This window comes from Triplophysa rosa, linkage group LG8 (assembly GCF_024868665.1).
Source record: "Triplophysa rosa linkage group LG8, Trosa_1v2, whole genome shotgun sequence".
Classification (NCBI taxonomy): domain Eukaryota; kingdom Metazoa; phylum Chordata; class Actinopteri; order Cypriniformes; family Nemacheilidae; genus Triplophysa; species Triplophysa rosa.
In genome coordinates this window covers 22,646,152-22,671,085 of record NC_079897.1, presented here as the reverse complement: position 1 = coordinate 22,671,085, position 24,934 = coordinate 22,646,152, and the positions used below count along the sequence as shown (strand labels likewise).

At 37.9% G+C, this 24,934-nt stretch overlaps 2 protein-coding genes across 2 annotated transcripts; both read left to right on the top strand.

The window, feature by feature from the left end:
* The first annotated feature begins 2,613 nt into the window (after positions 1-2,613).
* Positions 2,614-18,386, top strand: dgat1b (diacylglycerol O-acyltransferase 1b). The gene is made up of 17 exons (XM_057340628.1): positions 2,614-3,074; positions 3,900-3,987; positions 4,830-4,870; positions 5,756-5,841; positions 6,419-6,471; positions 9,131-9,236; positions 11,001-11,129; positions 12,695-12,760; positions 12,894-12,997; positions 13,382-13,420; positions 13,519-13,560; positions 13,653-13,697; positions 13,834-13,946; positions 14,997-15,062; positions 15,256-15,343; positions 16,343-16,405; positions 17,134-18,386. Exons 1-17 carry the CDS (start codon positions 2,878-2,880, stop codon positions 17,290-17,292), a joined length of 1,485 nt encoding a protein of 494 aa, XP_057196611.1. The 5' UTR covers positions 2,614-2,877; the 3' UTR covers positions 17,293-18,386.
* A 1,277-nt stretch (positions 18,387-19,663) lies between these two features.
* gpr20 (G protein-coupled receptor 20) lies at positions 19,664-23,904 on the top strand. The gene is made up of 2 exons (XM_057340388.1): positions 19,664-20,983; positions 22,544-23,904. Exons 1-2 carry the CDS (start codon positions 20,976-20,978, stop codon positions 23,640-23,642), a joined length of 1,107 nt encoding a protein of 368 aa, XP_057196371.1. The 5' UTR covers positions 19,664-20,975; the 3' UTR covers positions 23,643-23,904.
* Positions 23,905-24,934: the final 1,030 nt, after the last annotated feature.

Sequence of the window (24,934 nt, the reverse complement as noted above, 5' to 3'; positions counted from 1 at the left end):
AGGTAAACCAACAACATGTTCTCATTTTTTCAGCTGCATTGCAGAACTCTATGGTGAACGCAGAGACCCCGACCAAACTGACCAAATGTCAATGTCAAACGAACCCTATAATTTGAAGTTCTAAAATTAGCTAATAACATGCAATTAGCCGAGTGAAAAAAGATCCCGTGTCAATTCTAGATTCTATTGTGGTGGGTGACAATTTGCTCAAAATGCTGGAACGTAAGCGCCAGCGAGTGCCTAAAGTGGAATAAGATAATCCACAGGTGTGCTGTAGCCAGATAAACGGGATTTCTAATGCTATTCATGAGACAACATGCATGCTTTCTCTGCCTAGAGACCTGCTGTGTCACCTCTGCTTATCAAAAACACAAACTGTGTCCACACAATTATCAGTTTTTAATTAAACAAACATCAACAGACATACGCTGTGAGCACTGAAGATAGAGAGGGAACACCTGGGAGAGTTTGTGTGTGCGTGTGTGTGTGTGTTTGACAAAAACACATGGTGAGAGGCCGTCACGGTTTGAGAGCACGAGCACATGGAAGTAGGCATGATACTCGTGTTTGCAAAATAATGACTTGCTAATCTCATGATATGTCCTTCAAGTGTGGGTCACAAGTGATGTCACGACGACAGACGGTATTTCAGAAAATCATCCTGTCAGTTGACGCGAGAGAGAGCGAGCGAGCGTGAGGAAGACAGAGAAGAATAGAGAACCACAGCGATATCGGGTGCCGAGTCCTTGACTGAACTGCAAAAGTGCTGACATAGGATGCCACCCCTGAAGTGTCTATCTGTCTGCTCGGATCGCAACTGAGATAAACTAGCTTCTGGTCCCTAATGACTGAGTAAATGTGGCATCCCTGTGATAAAACATGACGTGCCACTACAGCACGCAGAAGTGAGTGATTTCAGCCTCACAACTTCATTACAAACCCAAGGACACGCTCGCAGCCGGGCACATACCTCCTCACCCCAGGCCTACACACCCAAACACCCCTGCCAGCATGTTCTGACAGAAGAGCGGGTCACAAGTCATGCGGCCAGGCATAAAATACAATCAACCTGCCACTGAAATGTATAGAATTCATCTTTCTCGGTCTCCTATTTCATCCGGAGGCTCGCGGCCAAGTGAAACAAGCAGCGCTATCTTTACTGGGAGAAAGGCAAAAAAAGAAAATGTTATTGCTCAGAGGTTACTCATCATGGGATTTAATGGAGTTCTGTTTAACTAGCGGTTTTGTATCAGATGCTTCTCTTAAAATTCCCCCGAAGAAATGAAAAAAGACTCAAATGAACTGCTGGCAAAACAGCGTGAGTAGCCTATAGGAATAAAAAATGTGTAAGGCATAGCTCAGAGAGTTTGATCATGTGAGAATTTGAGGAGAAATGTGTGAATTCACTTTTTAAATTGCAGACTGGGCGTCTTGGCGAATAGTTTCTTAAACTATAGAGGAAACAGCCTGTGGTAATAAAATTTTTACAAATCTGAAGTAAATGTTGTGTTTTTGTGAGTGCACTAATTCTGAAGCCCTGAACAACGGCGTGTAACTTGACCTCAGTCTCTCGCTTCGACTGAAATATGATTATTAATGATTTATTTTAAACCACGTTCTCTTTCAATTTTAGATGTTTTAAAAAATAGCCTGCCTTCATACATCAGAACTAGATGGCTGCACACAACAACTATGATTTTAGCTGAATCAGTTGCTCCCTGCGAGTGGATGAAATGTTTTTCCTCAAAGTTAATGTTTGTAGTCATATACTGCAGAACGTTTTCACGCAGGTTACTTTGATAAGAGGGAAGGTAAAATGTTATGCCTGGATGAGCACTGAACATCTTAGTAAAGCTCCTCAGAGGTTTACTTCAGGCGTCAGATAACACTTGCCTGCACATTTTCGAGCTTATTTTCACATGTGTTTTCAAACTTGCTGGTAAAAAATAATGTAGAGTCGGTCAAAATATTTTGTCGGGCTCCACCCGTTAACCAAAGGAACTTTGATGTTAGTACAATAAAACTTTGGTAACTTGGCAATTGTCACAAAAAGGAACATAAAAACCATACGCTCGTTCATAAAAGGGTATCGTTTAGTTTGAATGATATTCCAATAAATGTATTATAAAGTATTCCCTTCAATAATTCCCTTCACTATTTGCCTGGCCGGGGGGGCTGCTTTTGAATTTTAAAGTTTTACTTAATTAATATTGCATATAGGTATTTATAGTCTGTTTAATATTTGACCTGTTTCTCTCTCCTTTATCTTAAATGTGTGCTTTCACTGTGCGTGCGCATATTGTGTGTGTGGAGTGTCTGTATGTGGGTGTGTCTGTCTTCTGTGTTTTCACCTTTTTCTTGTTTTTACAGGTATAACTTTAATTGTTTTGCTTATAGTCAATATGTCTCATGTACAGCTGCTTTGTAAACAATGAAAAAAGCGCTATATAAATAAAGTTGAGTTGAGAATAACTGTGATTATAAACGTATTTTAATAAAAACTGGTTACTTAAGGACACCATGCTTGTAAAACACAAGCTGGCCCTGTGAGTTTCACTACTATGGCATCCACTACTGACTCCTATTGGCTTACCGGAGTTGTTTTGCATGGGAAAATGAAAACGCGGAACTAGATCCGGAGGAAAGTCGTAAATCTGACTGAGACACGCGTTACTACCAACACCGTGCTGAAGTCCACGCAAATCTATTTGACTCAAGCAGCGTTATTGCACATGTTGCGTCAGCCTAAGATCTTGCCAAACTACAGGTTTACGCAAAAAGCTTGTTTTTCCGGTCGCAGAGCCCAATGAAACTCCCGAGTGGACTCGGCTCCTTTAATGTGTGTTGCTGAACACTGGGGGTAAACTCGCTTGAATCATGAATGACAGGGATGATTTCAGGCCCGTGACACGGAGTCGAAGGCGCGCGACTATCACCAACGCAAAGACTGAGACTTTGAAGCTCAGAAACGGCGCGACATCAGAAGTCAAAACTCCCCAAAAGAAGCAGGAGTCGAGAAACTTACAGCTGAAAGAAGACAACAAACGAAAATGCGATCGATACGACCAAATGAGGTGAGATACGGTCCGCGTGCAAAACGTCATTGAGTGTACGTACTAGGTTGTTGTATGGTCAATGGCAAAGTTTGGTGAATGGTCAGTGCACAAGAGGGGCAAATGACGTCACCAGTTTCCATATATGGAGCACATGCGTGTGTGGCATAAAACATGATTGATCGTCTGATGCTAAAGAAAATCTTTTTTTATTAAATATGTGTCAAATAAACGCAAAACTAAGTTTTTTGTAGCCTTTTGTAATAAGAAATGTATTGTTTTGCTTTTTCGTGCTATAATGTACATTTTGGATGTTACTGTATATTTCACAAAATGGCCACAGCCTTTATCTTCATCAATAAGGGGAATTTTCATCCCGAATATAGTTCTTTTGACAAGTTACTGGAAAACTATTGATTTGTTATTGATGACTAACATTGAAAACAAAATCATAAACAGGTGTTTTCTTCTCCAAATGTATGTGGTCATTTTAAGGAAGCTGACTAGCTGTATCACTTTGCATGTTAAATCAATTCACCTTGAAATCAAACTTTGACATTACGCAATGATCTCTTGGATTGGGCGAGTTTTGCATTGTCAAAAGCATGTTGAGTAAAAAGCACTGCGTTGTTGGTTTTTTTGTTGCGGTCTACAGATTGGCCTTTTACCCTGGAGGCTTTTTCCTTCTTGTGGTTATTGTGTCTTTTGGTTTTATGTACCAATAGAGAAAAGTGACCTTCATCTGAACGATAAAGAACAATAACTTAACACTGTAAATGCAGTAGTTTAATCAATATGCCCAGAATCAGATCATTTTCATTTGATCTTCTCTTTTTTCTTCCTCAGTTGTCACAAAATGCAAGAGTCATTGCTCAGTTCTGCAAGCAGCTTCAAAAATTACAGAGGCATTCTGAACTGGTGTGTGGTAATGCTGGTGAGTTTGAAACGGTCACATACACACTTTGAGTTAGGGAGTGACATGCGTTGACTTGCCTACTCATTCTTCTATGGTTCTAGTAACTTTGTCACAGTAATGAGTGAGTCAGAGGTGCCGACGACGATTAGACCTGATAATCTTTATTGCATCTCACATCAGCCATTTACAGAGATTAAAGGAGGTTAGATGTTATCTCCTATTGAAACCGGTTTTTAATTTAATGAATAATTTGCCTTAAAGCAGAAAACCTAGACTAGTAACACAAATCAGTTGCAGTGACACATTTTAAGCAGTGTTGGGTGGTGCGTGACAATCTTATGGTATGTGAAGAATCGTTGATTAGTGTGTCTGTTTATGGAGACACACTTAATGCCAAGCGACACCTAAAAATAAACAGCCTGAAACAGCTTGTCTGTCTAAACACTAAGTGAACATGGAGCACAGCCAGCCAAGTCCTCATCTTGAAAACTGCGAAGAACACACGTTCACGCTTTTCAGCTTACTGTTAACGTGAGCTATGAGACGAATCTATTTTGCCATCACTGTATTTTCTGCCTTGCCGGACTTGTTTCATATTCCGGTGCTACTGTGTGCATTTGCATTTTCTCTCCTCCCATATCTTGGGATGTGTGTGTCTGTCTGCTGTATAGATTTATGGACATGAATTTCGATACATCTCTGCAAAGTGTGAACAGACGGTGAAGAAAGATCTTTGTGTAGATGGTGTTTTTTATTCCGCTCGTTCCAACAGGTTTGGTCAGTCATAGTGATGTATTCCTGGTGATGATTTTCATTTATTTTCTTTATGCATGTGTGCGTCTGCTTTGTTTGTACTGTAGGTTTTGAGCAATGCACGCCTGTTCTTGGAAAACCTTCTCAGGTATGAAAAGTATTCACACAGTTCACTTATATCACCACTATAAAGTATGTCAACACCTGAGATTGCATGCAATTAAATCTGGAATTCTGTCTAGGACATTTGAGTACATCATATAAGGTCACTAAAGTAACATTAAGATGATTCTCGCTTTTAAACAAACCTAATTTCAAAGCACGAAACGTGTTTTCTTAACTAAATGTCTTTCTCTCTAGACAATATAGAAGGGTCTCAGAATCTTTTAGATGTGATAAACATTTTACCTTCATCTGTAATCTTCGTGTTTAAGTGCTGTACGACACCACAGAAACTGTGTGTGTTTTGAGAGTCATACGGAAGATGTTGAATCTATAGGGCCTATTTGATAAGTGTGCAAGTCTTTCTCTCCCTGCGTGGAGTGATATTCTGGACCCCATGCTGAGGGGACCATATGCTGCCATCATGTTGCCTACTGCTGCATGCAGACAGTATGTATACAGCTGCCTGCTGAAACTGCCTCCCAGTACAGCATCACAAATAATTCACAGTTCAGAGTCAGGTTTACCGGGGGACAGATATTAGGAATTAAAACATCTTTCTGTTAGATGTGTGTAACCAGGGCTGGATTGGCCATCGGGCATACTGGGCATTTTCCCGGTGGGCCGATGTACTTTTTGGGCCGAAACGGATGCATGCCCGTTCCCCCCCCCCCATCGACAAAAATGGTGGAGGGCCGAAGCTGGTCAAAAATGCCAGGGCCAAATTAACTTTCCAGTCCAGCCCTGTGTGTAACTCACATATTTTGTTAAACGTAATTATTTATAAATGTGTTGACTTAAAGTGGTGGGGGAAAATGACATACAGTGTTTGACATACAGTGTTTGATGTCATTAATTCATTTTGTCGTAGGTATGGCATTTTAGTGGACCCCATTGAAGTTGTGTCATTGTTCCTCAAGGACCCTTATAGCTGGCCTGCTGCGTGCCTGGTCATTGGTATGTATTTTATAATGAAACAATATTATATTGTCTGTTTTTGTGTAAACAGGAAAGTGACCTCACTAAAACTTCAATTTACCTAAAAACGAACTGAAATGTGTCTGAGATCTTTTGTGACGCTTCAGTCCCCGTTGTTTGTCATTATTGTGTTGCAGTACTGTACAGTATTCAGAATAGATTTCAGGTTGCACTTGAGCAAGAAAGTATTGGATTTGGAATGTTATGAGGGTGCATAAATAATAATGTCTGGAATTCCATTTATGGGATAACTCTTCGTTTAAAAGCAACTGAGTAACTGGGAAAACTCCCACAAATCTAACTAATTGTGACCATTTCATTTCCAGACTGTCAAAACAATTCAATCTCTTGTCCTGGAATGACTGTGTTATTTTTATTTCATACAAAAATCGACTGTCCTCTCTTAGAACTGTATGTGCATTGGATTCAGATTTCTGTATACTTGCTATTAAATAATTCCGAAAATTGTTACAAAGCACAAGCCAACTACATAGGTGAGATATGCTTTCATTCCTAAAACTGAATTTATTTGACAGTGCAATATTTTTTCTTGCAGTGTCTAATGTGTTCATACTTGTTGCAATGTACACCGAGAGGAAACTGGCTATGGTGAGTTCAAAAGCCATTCACATAATCTTGATTTCATCCGTTTATCATAATGGATGAAGTCATTTTCATACAAATGTAAAGATTCACTGTGCTCACTCGACGCAGTATAATTTAGGGTTGGGAACGATTCTATTATGGGTTGCCAGTTCTGAAGGGTTCAATTTAGAGGCTGAATTTGATTCATTGCATTTTAAAAAGATTGACATATTTGGGAGAGCTTGCAAATGTGAACTGAGTATCAGCACATTTACAGAACTGGCTGAAGGAAAACTGAGTGAATTTATAAACAGTTTAGGCATTTTGCTGATGTTGCGTGAGAGCTACGTAGAAAATAAAGTGTAGGCTCTACTAAGACCCCTTCAAAGTATATATTTTCTACAAAAACGCACCTACACGTGAACTATTTGCCAAGGTCAGATTGTTTAAAATTGTTATGATGCCTGATTTGTTTTGAACATCTGTTTATTTTCTAGGTGTTTAAAGGTGTCCTGAACTGGCCTTTTTTATTATTTTATACTGTCGTCTGAGGTCTGCTTATGACGTTCACGTGGTTTTTACATTCAAAAACATCAAAATCAATAAGTAATAGGCTATTTTCTACCCCGGTTTTGAGGCTGGCTCAAGAAACACTCGGTTTTTAAGGGCGGGCCGCATTGAAGACTTGAAGTAAACGCCCACTGCTATGATTGCATAGCAGTTCCAAAAGACAGCAGTGTGCCCTGTGATGTGCATTTCTGTGTCTCATTGACAAGCTACATGCTTAGTTGGAGCCTTCTGTAAACTTGGTAAGACACGTAGGTTACACATAATCAGGACATATAAAGCGATCTCTAACAGAGCAATAGTGACGCATCGTACATATATTTTTACTCGCATAAGATTCCGGTCGGATTCAATATTGACGGCACAGCATTGCTTTTTCATCTCAGTCTCTCTGCAAATCCGGCATCGACATGTAAATCAACAAAGGAATCCACGGTGAAATGACGCGAACAAACGCTCAATGTTTCACCCACGTGAGCTGAAACGTCTTTAAAAATAAACTTCAACCATGCATTCCTAATATCAGAATCCGAAGAAAGCGACGGTATTCTTCCACAACCAGGCGCTGCACAATATGTTGCATGTTTGTTTCTTGGTCGCGCTAAATAAAAATAACAGTGAAAGAAGTCCTCACTTTTGCACATATGACATGGGGATAGCCGCTCTCGAGAGCCAGGGTTGCCAGATCTTCACAGAAAAAATAAATAAATAAAGATAAGACGAAAATAAACCTTAAGATGCAAATTGTTTATATATTTTATAAGACAAAAAATCTTAAAATCTGTAACTGACCATTTATTAAGAACTTAGTGCCAAGGCTTTTTGATGTAAGACCAAACAACAAGCATAAAAGCGCTTATTAATAACGATCATGGCAACACTGCAAATGAGCGTCTATTGGCAGTAGTTTAGTTTAAACTGACGGACAAAACAAATCTTTAGCCGAAAAATATGTCGCTATGGTAACCAGTTTGTCAATCATCACAAATGCGGGAGTGTGCACTATGTGTACATGGCTAAAGTCATTCGCGAACCAGTGGGCGGGGCTAGAGAAGTAGTCCTTGATATTCTTCTGTGGAGGCGGTGTTTAACCTAGACGTTATTGATAGGTACATTCCAGGACCTGGTGTTCGCCGGGCCTGGTGTCAATAAAAGTTGTCGTTTCAGTAACAAGGACGTCTTCAGTTCTGACACTTACAGGATGTTCGTTTGAATAGGATGAGCTTTAATATAACAAAAGCTCAGGTTAAAATTGATTTCTTAATTCATGACAAGCAATACTGTAAAGATTGACACTTTTTTTGCCAGTGTTATGATTTGTCATTATGTTGTGTTGATTGTTGATTTGTCTAATTGACCTGCAATTTGTGATTGCGACAACGAAAGACCGTAAATGTTAAATACGCATATATCTAAAAGTGAATTTTGTAAATATTTAGGAGCAGTGTTGGGCAAGTTACTCTGAAAAAGTCATTAATTACTAGTTACTAATTACATATTCAATAGTGTAATTAAATTACTGTACAAATTACTCTCTCCAAAAAGTATTTAATTGCTCATTACTAATTACTTTCTATATCCTACTGTATATCAACCTTGATTAGTTAAGTGATGCAAGGATAGACATGAAACAGCTCTTTTAATTCATTCAAATAAATAATATAAAACTACATAAAGTACTCTTATTAACTGACCAAAGTGTTACTAATGTGAGAATTATACATTAAAGCCTGGATTTTAAAGTTAGACTTTAAATTTTGATGTCAATTCCACTACTGCACACACATATATTACACAAAGTATTTAGTTTAATTACATCAGAAGTAACTAATTAAATTACAGAAAAATAAGAGTAATCCCTTACTTTACTTTATCAAGGGGGAAGTAATTCAATTACAGTAACTAATTACTTAGTAACTAGTTACACCCAACACTGTTTAGGAGTATGCTAGTAAATGTTTATGAGTACATATATGATATAGCTTTAAGTTCTTAGCTGTGTTATGTTGTAATGAAATGTTGTGTGTTGTTGATTTTGTCATGCATATTTATATACTGTATCTGGTTGTGTTCAATTGTTTTAAGTGTGGTTGGATTATGATGTCTTTGTTTCCAGGGCTCGATCAGTGAGAAGGTTGGCCTGATGATTTACATCTTCAACTTAACTGTCATCTTGTGGTTTCCTGTGATGGTCGTTTTGAAGCTGCCATCCATCACACCAAGTGAGACTTTGATAAACACACACATAAATTGTTCTTTCTCGTTTATTTTCTATGACTCCCATTTGGTCTAGACAATCATCAGCACAAAAGAGAAGCTTTGTTTGTTTTTCTATTGTAATATGCCTTGTGACCAGGTGATCCAGCTTTGTAAAAAATACTTGGCAACAAACAATACTAGGAAATACAGACTGAACTGCTGTAATCCTTTATACCAAGAATCAGATCGTATGGGCTCAGCTGGCATGTCCCTGGCGTTTTTACTCACAATAAACATTACGACCTTTTCAAGTTTTGTGCACTATTGTGTATCATATCTTTGGATCAGAGCTGTGACTTAGTAGTTAACTGTGATGGAGGTACAGGCTTGATTCCAATATATTTGTCAGGGCATTAAAATGGCTGATATTTGGACATTTTAACATTATTAGCCAATAACATTATCCGCTTGGCTGATTAACAAGTGTTGGTTTCAACATCTAATACAATATTTTTTCTACCCTGATGCCATTTCACTGCTACCCTGTCTGCCCATGAATAAAGCCTCCCAAATGATGACAATGAATTTTTTATTCATGCATAAGGAATGAAAGAAGAAAAAGTTTGTGCATGTCCTGTTTCCCGTCATCAAATTGTATTATTTATACAGTAATACATCAGCATTATATCAACCATCAGCCACCCTTTACAAGTTATTGACATGCCCCCAACATCTTAAAGGGACAGTTCACCCAAGAAAAAAAATATTTCATCATTTGCTTTCATCATTGACATCAAACAGCCCCCACTGACTTCCATTATATGACTACAAAACCACTAAAACATTTCTCAAAGCATCTTCTCTTGTGTTTCACAGAACAAAATATTTAAATTTTTATAAATATATATAAGTTTGTTTTCCATACATGTATTTTGAATGACATGAGGGTGAAGAAACGATGACTTATTGTTTTTAGGTGAACTATCCCTTTATGATGGGTTTGTGAATACCTAAGATGTTGTAAAGGTTTTGTGTATAAATATATATAAGTTTGTTTTCCATGAACTGTTTCTGTAAACAAAAAAATGGCTTTTCTTACAGCCCTCATTCAGTGACGGTATAATGGCGCGTTATATTTCTCCTCACGCCAGAGTTGATGGCCAACATCATAAGCAGTCCTCTATATCATCAAGTGTGTTATTCATTTCACAACCTGTGCGATATTCAGATTTCATATCACAATCATAAGAACCTCCCGAGGGTTTCTTTAGTAGGGAATGTATTGCCTCATTTGCTTCCATCCAAACCACGACTTTCACCGGCTCTTCCATCCGCCCTCATCTGTTTGCTCGACGGGAGGTGAAAACGTGCCTCCATCTGTCAACCTGCTGCCGCATGCTGTGCTGCTGTACCAGACAGCCGGGTCAGCTCAGGGGTCACGGGGGCCGCTGCTGGTCCTGCAACCCAGTTCGAGTCCATCTTTCTGGGGCATAGACGTACTCCAGAGCCCCTGCATGGACCATTTCCATCAAGCATATGGCTGCCATTGATAAAGCAGTGGTGGAGGGAGCATGCGAGTGCGAGCCAGGTCTGTGCGCGCTACATTGGTGATGGGCTATGGTTTGGACGCGCTGGGTCACGTGGCAAGCTGTGCTGTGTATATTTGAAAGCGTGTGTTAAAAGTGTCTTGTTCACAGTGAGACTCTCCTGGAGTTTGCATTTAGAGTTGTAATATTTATGCAAAATAATTATTTGTCATGTTGTGCTTTTGTGTCCTCTGTGTGCAGTCGGTGGGGCGTTTGCTTTAGGAATCTACACCATCCTGTTCTTAAAGTTGTACTCGTACAAAGACGTTAACAGGTGGTGCAGAGAGAGAATGCAAGTGAAGGCCCGCAGTCTCTCGAGATCTCTGTCATGTGAGTAAAACCATACACCTCTCTTCATGAGTCGGGCATCACCTGCTGTCTATGATTCCAGAGATGTTATTTGCTCGTTCGGTAGGCAAAGTTAATAGAGTAATTCCAGCATCGTGGATGTGACATTTTCAGTCCAAACTGGAAATATAAAAAACGCAGAGAATGTATTTAATACTATTACATTGAGTCACTTGTTTGCATTTTCCCAAACCCCTGTTGTTAGAGTCTAGACATCATAAAAATATCAGTGTATGCTAGGGTTGTCAAACGATTAATCGCGAATAATCACATGCAGAATAAAAGTTTGTGTTTACATAATATTTGTCTGTGTACTGTGCATATTATTTTGCATTTATAAAAACATACACAAACATGCATATATTTAAGAAAAATAATACATTAATAAACATTTATGTATAATTTAAATGATTGGTAAATATAAATAAATACATGTAAATATTTCCAAAATGTGTATACATGAAAGTGTACGTGTATGTGTTTATAAATACAAAATCAATATGCATAGTAAACAGACATATGTTATGTAAACACAAACTTTTATTCTGGATGCGATTAATCGTTTGACAGCCCTAACCCTTTTTTTAACCCTTTGATGCCCATGCTATGCAATCCCCTTCTAATGCACAACATGGGTCTAGAAAGACCCTTATTTATTTTGTGTTATTTCATGCATGGCTGGGGATTTGTTTTGCATCTTTTGAAATTAATTAATTTCGGCATTTATTTTTTCATGATCTATAAACTCCACGATTCATGACTATTCAAAATGACCACAAATTATTATTCAATTTTTGTGTTAACACACATGAGTCAAAAATGACCTAAAAATACAAGCATGATAAAACAAAAGAATAACGATTGTATAAGAATCAAAAATAATCATCATTTTAGCAGTTATTTAGATCAATACATTTAATACTTGAATTACGTGTTAAAAATCTCTGTCGGTTACTTTAGACCAGGAGTGTCTAACTCAATTCCTGGAGGGCTCTGCACACTTTAGACCCATGTTGTCCATCAAAGGGTTAAAAAATTGAGCTAAATATGTGTTATGGATACCGTTTTTGAGAGACGACATACTTTGTAGGATTTTTGTGAATTGAAATGCACGAACCAGAAGCAATAATACCCAACAAGTGGATAGGGTTGACTCTTCATAGAGCCTAAAATGGTTGTTATATTTCAATGTTCGTGTGACCATTTATGAGTAATATGGACTGTTATGTGAATTTTGAAAGCAGGACTAAAATTCTAAAATGTTTAAAAGGGTATTTAAACCACAAAATATTGACATCTGTCCTGTCAGTATGGTAAAAACCTTTGAACTTTTACATTTTCTCACGATAATGTTTATCTTTGCATGGAATTGCCCAATTGTGTTCTACAATTATTGTTTATAGCTCATTGACAAAATGTTAAATGTTCTCTCATTTGTAAGTCGTTTTGGATAAAAGAGTCTTCTAAATGAATAAATGCAAAGGTAAAATTATTCAAAATAATCTCTGCAGCTTTCTTCATTTCTTGACCGTTCCTTTGTGCTCTAGGTCCATCAACTCCATCTATGCCCAGCAATATGCACGTGTCTTACCCGGGAAACCTTTCTCTCAGGGGTAAAACACAAATTTTAATGAATCATAATTTTCATATACATAATGATCGTAATTTTGAATGTGAATAAAAACAGTCATTTCAAAATAGTTCTTACGTTTTTGGTTTATGTGCATTTCACTTGTTGTTTTGCAGATATGTATTATTTTGTTTTCGCTCCAACCCTGTGCTATGAGCTCAATTTCCCACGTTGTGAATCCATACGTATGGGATTTCTGCTAAGGAGGCTTTTTGAGATGGTAGGCTATTGGTTTAGACATATTTCCTGTCAGCATTGTTGTTTGCCACTAAGCATTTTTTATGATTACACTGTAAAAAATACAGTATTCCGTTTAAAACATATTGACAGCTCAGTTTTCAGTGTATTGGAGCTGGTTAGTTGTAATTACGCCGATTCTGCAAATGACCATAGAGTATGGGCATTAGTTTAATCGGTCATGACTCATGACGCAAATATAAGCTATATTTTAATGTATAAAGGTGCTCCTGGCTATAGCATTTCCTCCAGTCACAGCTGTTAAATAATTCCCCGTTTAATTCACACGCACGTTAAAAATGGCACAGTTAACATTTCACTTTATATTTAGTAAGAAATTAAAATCTCTTTCACTTGTCTGTCGCAGTTGCTTCTCACTCAGTTATTGGTTGGTTTAACACAGCAGGTGAGTGACATGCATTCTGGGAAAAATGTCTCAAACCTGTAATTTTCATTTCTGTGAGTTATAGTTCACATCTAAATGTTCTTTCCGTTTTCTTTAAGTGGATGGTGCCAGTCATTCGAAGTTCAATGAAGCCTTTGCAGGTGTGTTGTCGTGATTTAACCACTGTTTCTCTGTGCTGTAGAGGACAAGCACTGTATCTAATCCTTCGAAACTATTGTTTTTCATTTTGTAGGAAATGGACCACACTAGAATGACCGAACGTCTGCTTAGACTGGCTGTGAGTATGTAGGGCCTCCACAAACTAAAAACACAATGCTCATTTGAAGAACAATTGATTTGTTAAAAATCTCTTCGGCATTTGAAGCACGAAACAAAAGATGGAACAAACATACAGTATCTATTTCTTATTCTAGGTGCCCAACCATCTTCTCTGGTTGATTTTTTTCTACTCATTTTTCCATTCCTCAATGAACTTTGTGGCTGAACTGTTGAGGTTTGGAGATCGTGAATTCTACAGGGACTGGTGGTGAGTGACTTTATCTTCTATGAATGACTTTACAGTTTGTGAGATGAGAGCTTTTGGAAAGGCTTTATGTGGGCGGTCAGGGGGTCTGCCGGGGTGCTGAATGTATTTGTCACTGGACTGATGGCTGATGTCTTTCAAAGCAGTAAATCCGGTTTAACTAACCCTTTCTCCGGCATTTCCTATCATTTTCTTAAATCTAAGGTAATAATTCACAAAAACTTGAATCCCAACACAATCTATCTAAATACATCTCGGTCTAGTTCAGGACAACACATTTTGTGTTACTTTGAACTCAGCCTTGTGTTGTCCCTTTTATTAACTGACCACAAAATCAATACAAAATGATTCATGATAATTTAAAAAAAAAACACTGTAACTGTGTTCAAATCAAATGTTTTTACTGTAAATGCACAGAATAAGTTCACAAATAAAACTTCAGCAAGATTCACAACAGGTGTACATGGTGTCTTATTATGTGACAGGAAAAACTTTGACAAAACCTAACAATATAGATGATTTCTCTCATGCTATTTTATATTATAAATATAAATGAAGAGTTTATTTGCAAAAACGGATAATGGATTTTATTGTTAGTTAGCTGTTTTTTTTTTGTTATTATATTATAACTTAATCAAAATAACCCAACTGCAGTTTGATTGATATTACTTGGAATTCACAATAAAAAACATGATTTTTGAGTTTGCAAATAAATGCTTTAAATATTAATAATATATTACTAACAGTTTGTTTTCTACTTTTTTGCTGTCACACCATAGGACACATGTACGGTTTATTTGTCAACTACCCAAAATTCACATAAATGTATTATTGTTTTATTTCTATGATTTATGAACCTTGTGACAGTCTGTGGCTTACTGTTTGTGTGTGTTGTGTTAAAAATGTCATCCTTAATTTTGAAAAAAAAACAAATTTTAAACAATTAAGTGGTAACTAATCGATGAGTCACTTTTGTGTGAAAGCATTCGCACAAATATACGCATCTGCACACTTGACTCACTATATATATGACTCACTGTTTGTTTTTTTCAGGAACTCTGAGACGATAACATACTTCTGGCAGAACTGGAATATTCCTGTGCACAAATGGTGTCTCCGGTGAGTGAACGGAGGTTTTGAAAGAGACTGCGGACAGCTTTAGGGTGGCAAGATGAAATATGACACAGTAAAAGTCTCGCAGAGACTATAATGAAGAGAGACTATAATGTGGTCTGTCTGCAAGAAATATATGGTTATATACAGTTCATACTGACTGAGTTTATATGCTTCTCTCTCGCTCCTGTTTGCGAAGGCACTTTTACAAGCCTTTGCTGAGAAGAGGCGCTGGCAAGTTACTGAGCCAATCTGCTGTGTTTCTCGCTTCGGCTTTCTTCCACGAGGTGAGATGTGCATCAATCACACGCCGTTTTAAATATTCTGTCGGGTCACGGCAAATGAACGTTAACAGTCGGGGTAACAAGTTCCAACCTGTGTGAATACCAGCATCCAGTAACCTAATCTGTTTTCATGGAGAATGTTTGCGCTAACAATTTATTTATAAAGTAAAGCAAGTAAAAAACAACATGAACGTGATGTTCTCAACGTCTGAGAGGTCTCGTGACCCTGACTCTGAAGCAGATGCCTGGCGTTTGTCTGGTACCGCAGCCGCTGTTCTTCAGAAGAGATGAAGGTCAGTGCAGAGGGATGTGTAGGTTGAGGATGAGGAAGAACAGGCTCCTATCAGGCTGCTGTTCTCTGATAAGCTGTGAGCTGAGCCGGGGAGGGGTGAGGAGGGAGAGCAATGAGGGAGGAAGATGTGTCCAATCTGCGGGTGCAGGCAGATAGTATTCTTAACGGTCTTATTAAAAAACATTGACCTTCACAGGACGTCTGAGAACTAGACTCGGGATCACAGTCATGACTCCGAAATCACAGATGGTGAGTCGGCCATAAATCTGAAGGTTCTCCCTAAGAATATCTGTTGAACGCTGAATTTTTGAAAAAGGGTTTATTTATGAGGTGGTATGCTTGAGGGCGTGATGTATGTAGCCCTGATCTAGCAAGGGGTAACGGGGAGACCAATGTTCTAAGACTAGAGGTCAAGCACCCCGTTAAAGGGCACAACAGCAGGGGATGATCCTTCAGTAATAAATTAACATTTTTATGGGGATGATTCTGCGCTTCCTGGTGTGAATCGGCTTGGATGACTCACTCAGCGCAACTCGGGTAAGGATGGCCAAAATGAGTCGAGAGACGGTTCTGTGTAATGTCTACTTTTTGATTTCAAAAATGCAAAGGTTTAAAGTAAGTGCAACTTCAACAGAAACTTGGCAAAACCAAGATCAGGAAGGAAAAGGGATTTGTGTGTTTAATGTGAGATTATGACTCTTTCTTTGCAGTACCTGGTCAGTGTTCCTCTCAGGATGTTCAGACTCTGGGCGTTCATGGGCATGATGGCACAGGTATAACATTTTGAAAAGCATTTATATTTGTGTCATTGACGGGTTACAGAAGCAACGTTGGTTACAATGGTCTGTGCAGGTAGCTGAGCATAATACTGCGTACAGTCTCTGGTTAAATTAAGAGACCATTCCACATTTTCATTTATTAAGCTTTTTTAGATGTAGTGTGGCCATTCCAGTCCATTTGTCTGTTGCGTTTCAACAAAGTCAAGCCTCAGGAGTGACATAAAGTCATCCAACAGCAATGTGAAAGACTGACAGCATGACAAGACACATAAAAACGCATAAAGTTATCACATAAAAATCATTTTGGAACTTTTCATACATGTCATATATTAGTGTTGTATTGCTTAAAAGTGAATATGAACTTGTTTTCTTTGTAGTATTTGAAATGAAAAAACACAGAGCATCTTTTCTGTTATTTTGACCTGTTCTCCAGTTTTCATTTTATGCAAATTAATGCATACATTGAAATCATATTTTTATTTGAAATTTGGGAGAAATATTGTTAGTAGTTCTCAGAATTAAACAAAAATGATCGTTTTACCGAAACACCTATAAATAGTAAATTCGGAAAAACTTCATTTTAATAATTTAGAATAACTCGATTTTTGTCCGCAGCTGTATCATTTATTTACAAACTGTTCACATTTGATAAAAACCAAAACACTGTACATTTCTGAATGTGTTTTTACAGTTTGCTTAACATAAAACTATAATACTTTCAGATCCCACTGGCGTGGTTTGTGGCCAAGTTTCTCCGAGGTAACTATGGAAACGCCGCTGTGTGGCTTTCGCTCATTATTGGCCAGCCTATTGCCGTTCTGATGTATGTACACGACTACTATGTCACCCACAACAGCCCAGCAGATGCTGAAGCGCTGTAATCACACTGTAAAAGCTGGAGGTTTGCTTGAATGATTGCCTAGGCTCAGCAGAGCTGCTAAACTTCTATTTGTTGCCGTACGACTTCTACAGAACATATTGCAGAGGTACACACAGATACAAATGAAGAGTACTGACAGTCAGGTTTACATCAAATATTTAGATAAACTCTCAGCATTAGGGTGTGTAACCCTTCACAAAGAAGTACAACAATCTGAAGAGCCAGTCTATGCAAATGTACAATACTCTAAGAGTTGTTGAACTGCACAAGAGTTCGAAACTCAAGCTTTTGAATGTGTGTTTACAGACATTTGATGTTAAAGGTGGGGTGTCCGATTTCTCTGAGCCGTTGTTGACGTTCAAATCACCAAAACAGACACACCCCTACCCACATCTGTGGCTTTCGTCAGCGCTCGGCTCGACCGTCCTGTGCACTGTGCACCTTACCTTAAGGTTGTTTTGGTACTCGGCCCGACTTTGTCTAAACAAGCGTTATTCGGAAATCGGACACCCCGCCTTTAAGTAATTGTTTTAAATGGAAAGGTACAGTATTTCCTGAGAGTGGGCTACATGCGTTCTGGGCGTTCACAGAATACAACTCACAACTTTTTTTCTTTTTTTGTGTGTTTTTAGCATCTGCATACAGTAATGTTAAAATATTGTGAAATGTTTTATACTGGAAATAGGTTGAATGATGTTCTGCGCAATTAATTGCTCTTTTTTTAAATTTGATGTCAGTTTATAAATCTATGTAATGCTGACATGCAAGGGCAGTTTGTACAGACTGAAATGTAGAATGTTTTAATGGGAATATATTTTAAAGTAATATGCGGGAAACGCTTGTTGATGTATGACTGCTACGATTTTTGCAAAGGGAAATGAGACAGAAATGTCTGTACAATTCAATATGTCGCGTCCTTAAATTGTATATGTGTATTTGTATTTTGTATACGTTTTAATTGCATTTTAGTGTTTAACTATGGCTATCTGTCCATAGCAAACCACACCGTGATACTCCACTCATGTGCGCTACCTTGTGGCGATTCTTGTGAATAAACAGCCTGTAAACAATGTTACTGTAGCACAATTATTTGTTTTCGTAGAGACATTTATCAACTGTAATTGTATTCAGAGAGAACCGGATGCATTGTAATGTTGCGGTGTGTTTTTTCCTCACAGATCAGGCCTTTCCAGGGCAATTTGTCCTCACATGATGAGGGTGCCAGATCTGTACAATCAGTGCGAGTTTGTGATAAATGGCTTTAGAGATAAGTCTTATAATAGCCATGGGTCATATTGTATGAACAGCCTATTGTGCGCTGCAGTGGCACAGACGCACTTCAAGAGCCTGTTATCTAATAGGCAGATAGTGCTTTACTGCGCTTCAGTCTGTTTAGTATACATTGCCATACGCACAAAAAAAGTGCAGCGACCCGAGAATGATTACAGCGTGGAAAATCGATGCTCTGTAGTATGTCAGGGTTTATTTAGTTAAACAACTAATAGCAAGTTTAAAGCACGGCCATTTTGGGCTGAGGTTTACTAAATGTAGCTATTGAAAATACCATAAAATGTAGGAATATATGTTGAGCACAGTACATTACAGAGAGCTGTAGCGAAGGCTAGTTGGATGGTTCATTTCCATTTTTTTTTTTTTGGTCATATTTTTGGTAAGATGAGCGGGTCATTTGCAGGGAACTGACAGAAGTGTCAATTTTGTTGCTATAACCAGAATGAAGTGAAACAGAGACGTGGGACATTGATGTATTATCCAACAGGGGGAAGATGACGTTTTTCCACTCCAAACTAGTATCTGAGGTTCAACTCTGTTATACAGTTTCAGCAAATAATTGCCATGTATTGAAGCTGTTCACTCCTGGTTTTAAAAGAGAGTCAGGGTTGGCGATGGGCAAAGCAGTGGCTAAAAACTACAACACAGGTGTTCAGACACCCAGAATGCTTGTATGTTTTTACATTTGCACAACTAAGCTTATCACGAGTTATTATTTAATAAGAATTTATGATGTAATAATACTTTCCCTAATCAGTGTTTTTGCATTGGCTTACAGTTAAAAAAACGTAAAATCTTTATACGATAAATGTACTTGAGAAGCAAAAGATATTAAAAGCTGTATAATAGGACTATATATTATACAGCTTTTAATATCAAAAATAGAGTTTTAAAGGCCTCACTATATATTGTTCAAAGTGGAAAAAATAAGACTATTTCGAGATAGATTTTCTATAAACAATTGTTAATACCCTGTCATTTTGCTTCTCGGATTAATGTATTTTAATTTAAGGATGTTTAGGAAGTTTTACTTGAGAAAATTATCTCTAGTGCTTTGTTTTTTGGCCTTCTATTTTTTTTTGGTTACCATTTCAGTTTTCTGTTTTTGTTGCATTGATATACACAGATAACATGCGCTGTACATTCTCATAGTCACATATGTGAGGGGTCTGCATGAAAATAAGAATTTCTATTTCTGCCCTATATCATTGTGACATCCTGTTTAATGTCAGGGCTCAGGATTAAGCACGCTGTCTTCGGCTTGATCAACCCTTTATCTTTCATAAAAAGCACTTAATAAGTGCTCTTCTGTTTTGGAAATTCTTTGTACCTGTCAGAGGTAAACTGAATTGTTATTTTGTAGAGCCAGAACTGTGTGCAACTGTCATATTATTATTAAGTAGGAGTAAGACACAGAGGTAACAGCATTTTTAAGACAATGGAGATTTTTCTTCACTCAGTAAATTATCATTTGATTTTTAAAACTAAATCTTGATAGGGACACAATTCTATAATGGTTGCTATAGCCGAACAGCTCCTCTGATACTACCTGGTATCAGAATCAAACAGTAATACAAAACAAATATGATTATCAATAGTCTGTCTGTAATGTGATTCATGTTCTCCCACAATAACAACATAGTGTTGAGACAACAGAAAACACACAATACCACTGATTTAAACTCAGTCTCAGGTCACATTTGACAACTTATAATTCTTTATATCTTTAGTTCAAGACATTTCGGAAACATGGGGACGAGGCCAGATGATGATGGATGAGTTTCCAGACAGGAAATGTGGAAAAAGCAGAGACTTGTCTGGCAGTAATATATCCTGTTCTTTTATTTGAACTGTCATTTTAAGTCATCTTTTTTGCAAGGTCTTACAGTGCATGTATGTTGTTAATGACATTGTATCATGGTTAAGCATAAGCAACCGTCTATGAAAATGTTGAGTACTTCTTTTTAGTTTCAGGATACTGACTGTACAAATTGCTTTCAGGTAATACTAAATGACATTGTTTAAAATATGTTCAAAATCATTCAGAAGACCACATTGAAAACAATCAAAATGGTTAAGCATCGAATCTCTTAATCCTATGTTTGTAATGTCAGGGTTTATCCAAACTGAGCCGAACTTCCTGTCTAATTTGAGGATGAAGGGAGGGAATGAAAAGAGAGAAACAGAAAAAGAGGCTTGCAGCTCAGACACTCCAGACTGGGAGTTGGAGACACTTTGTTTGCCTCTTCAAGCAAGATGAAGATGTTTTCAGCACAGAGAATGAGGTTTTCACCATTAACAGGTTTTTCTGGGACATCAGTGCAACATTAGGCACTAATCTGAATATAAGAGCAGAGGCCTTTATTATATTGCTTTTTTTACTTAACCTTACACATGTGCAGGTAAGCCAACCTATCTTCCTGACTACTGGTTTAAAGTAATTTATCACCAGCTGCTTTTTGTTGGAATTTCAAGTTTGCTTGTTTATTTATTTAGTTGTTTTTCTTTTCTTTGTTGGAAATGCAAGGTATTATTTAAATATGGTTGCTCATATCTTTAATCTTTAATATAATTTTTACTCATCTTTAAATTGTTTCCAAAGCTTATGTTCTTTTACGTCACAATTTTGCCTACAACAAAGAAGAATTTTGCTACCGCAAGAGACCATAACCTCTGCTGAGTCTACTGACTCTTTTTGTTGTTGCTATTCCCTCTTTATATTTGAGAACCGGGTCTCCAGTGAGATTTGCAAATATAGTGTTTTAGAGACAAAGGAATCATTTTACATTAACAAACAGTTGATAAGTTTGTCAGTGATCAGAAGAATTTTTCACCGTTATTGTTTAACAGCACCAAAATCTAAAAATTCTGCAGAGCAAACTTTAGGAATTCAAAAGTTGTTCACCTTACGTTTATCCATGCAACAGTGCTTGCTGTTGTTCAACTATTTCAATTGATTATGTGCCACTTGTCTCTAATACCCAAGCAACTATATTTTGGTAAATAAATATTAAATATCGATCTTTCTTTCCAATTAAGGTGTGGAGAATAATACTCATAAACGCATAAAGGAGTGAGCGGTCTGATGAGGCTGCTCGAAATTGATGCTCGATCGTGGGGTATTTTCATCTGCGTAATAGCAGGATAGATCCATTCCCACGAACCTCAATCTCCAAACAAATACTTCCCAGTAGTCTTCATTATAAACACGCAGAGCACCCTCTGAACTATACCAGACCGTAGGCACATCTTCGTCACAAGCGTTCAGGCTGTTTGTTTATTGGTCTCATTCCTCCTGCAGTGGACGGAGAGAATATTTGTTTTTTGAGGCTATTTTCCATGATGCAACGATGTACCATGTGACACGGGTTTGAGATGTTGATGTACTCGGTCCTAAAACTGTAATTTTTTTAATGTCCTGGCATACTAAGACTACAGAGAGTCTTAGTCTTTTATAATATTTCTTACTGACCACAGCAAAAAGTATACTGTACTGTAAATACATAAGGCAGAATTATACAATAATTTGACTTTTTTTGCTACCAATAATTTTTCTGAATAAAAGTTAATTTTTTTAATTTAATTATAAGTAGCATTGGAACACTCTCTTAGGAGTCAAGTTCTAGATAATAAATATTGTAATCAGTCTTGTTTTATTTTTAAATAAATAAAATCAAACCATTTAATGCAGATACGTTGATATATCGGCCAATAATCGGCATTAGTCGATGGAAGCAAATTTTGTTTGATGTTCAATATTAATAGTCATTATATGAATACATAATATTCCGAAAGTTACGAAATATTAATTTAATCTTCGGTATCTGCAGATATCACTCTGAATAAACGGCTGGACAAATTTAGTATTGGTGTATCTCTACAATTTAAAAATAGATTTAAATTCAAAAACAAATGTGTCAATTGCAAAATTTCCTTTATTGTCTCCTGTGTTTTTCTTACAGATCCAGCTCCCCAACCATGGAGTTGACCGGGACAGAGGGGTCATCAAATCCAAACCTCACTGCAACATCAGCTCCGCCCCTGACAACCAATACTTCACCACCATACCGTGAACCGTATTTACACAGACTAGCCCATCTCGACGAGGGCCTTTATAATGACTTTTACAGCCTGTGGATTGCTCTGGTCGTCATTAACACCCTCATCTTTATGGTAGGAATGGCCCTCAACAGCCTAGCCCTGTACGTCTTCTGCTTCCGCACCAAACCAAAGACTACGTCAGTCATCTACACCATTAACCTGGTGGTGACAGATCTGCTGGTGAACCTGTCTCTGCCCACTCGTATCATTTTGTACTACAGTGGGGGAAAGTGCGTCAACTGTTCTTACATGCACATATTCAGTTACTTTGTCAACATGTACTGCAGCATCCTCTTCCTTACTAGCATCTGCGTGGACCGCTACCTGGCCATCGTGCAGGTGGAGGCCTCACGGAAGTGGAGGAACCCCAACGTGGCCAAAGCGGTGTGCATCTGCATTTGGCTGTTTGCCATCATCGTGACCTACTCGTTCCTCACGACGGCCTTCAAGCACTCGGCCTGCTGCCTTTCCAAACTCTTTGTGCTGACCGTGTTTGAGTTCTTCCTGCCGATGGTGATCATCGTAGTGTTTACTATCAGGATCATGAGCGCCCTTTCCAGCCCTGGCCTTATGCAGCAGAGCCGCGACAGACGCATGAAAGCCGTGCAGCTGCTGTTAACTGTGCTGGTGATCTTCACCGTCTGCTTCACACCATTTCACGTCCGACAAGTTCTGGTCTACTTCCATCCCGATCTGCCCCATCATGTGATCGTGTACCACGTGACTGTCACCCTCAGCAGCCTGAACAGTTGCTTGGATCCTGTGGTGTACTGTTTTGTCACTACCAACTTTCAGTCGACCATGAAGAGTTTTTTCAGGAAGACAGAGAGAGAACAGACAAGTGGTGAAATTATCAGCATGCAGAAAAGCTCTAAGGGATCCGGAACTGTGATTGCTATTGCTAATAGTACGATACGGATAAACATGAGTCCTGACCAGCAGGCAAGCCATCCAACATAGAGGACGCAGTACAGTATTTAAAGGGTTGGCATTACCGTGTTGAACTAAGGCAAACACACTGCTGTGGATGTACATTTAGATCTTTACATTTTCTTTACTGTAAATACTTCAGTGTGGAGATTTTATGTGTTGTATGCGAAACTTTTAAATTCACTGTTAAATTAAACTACCCAACACATTGCTTTAGAGCAGCACAAAAGACTGACTCAGTTTAATGCCTACAGAAAGTATACACGTTAAACATAATCGTTTGCAATAAAAAGCCTACAGTGTCATAAATGCTTTGTATGTCTTCAGAAATGTCAAACAACACTGTTTGCAAGACAACTTCCATTGTTTTACAAAATTATAACAGAATACAAATATCTAACAAAACAGGTTTAAAGGCAGGAAACTTCAGTTCCGATGAAATAATTCAATGCCTAGGGTAAGGGGTTTAGACCGAAACCTGAAAATCTTCAACGCCGTATAAAAACTGATATCCAAAGCAATACTGTACTTTTCTTAAACTTTCAATAACACTTACCGTTAATATTTGTGGTAAAGTTGTTAACTATCAAACTGCTTTGTTGTAGTCCTAATTACATTGTTGAACACATTTGACAGCGGTTCCTTATCAAATATTACATTAAGACATCAATTATGTCGTTATGTCTTCGATTAGTAATCACTACATGCAGTGCTCGAATTGAATCAAGTCTTATGGGGGTCCCCCTTAAGACTTTTTTTGGTGGGGGTGGGGGTTAGTCTCGCAATATACAATTTATACAAAATACACAACAGATTTGATCATAATATGCGTAACTATATACTATTTATTCAAAACAGGCTTACATAAAAGAACATGCTTGTTTTACTGTATTTTGGATCAAATCAATGCAGGCTTGGTGAATAAAAATGACTTTTGAACAGTAGTGTACGTCCAACAGAATAATTCTAGCATTATTTACCAATGTAGTATTTACTATTTTCCCTAAAAACAACTGGATGATTGACACTTTGTGATAATAATGTTTGTTCCAAAGACTTGTTTAAATGCAAGTAACTAGTTTATTAGATATCAAAAATATAAATTGTGACAAGACCGGCTGTCAGTCTGTGTGCTAGTGTTTGGGGGATTTTTCAACGATTTCAGTGCAGTTTACATAGTTACGTCCAGTAGGTGGCGGCAAGGGACTGTTATGAGTGAGTCTGTCAGCTATTTCAGTCCTAAAGTCTGCCCGATTCAGGAACTAACTATGGCTACCAATATGTCAATCATAGCTATTTCAAGAGTGAATCCTGCATTTATA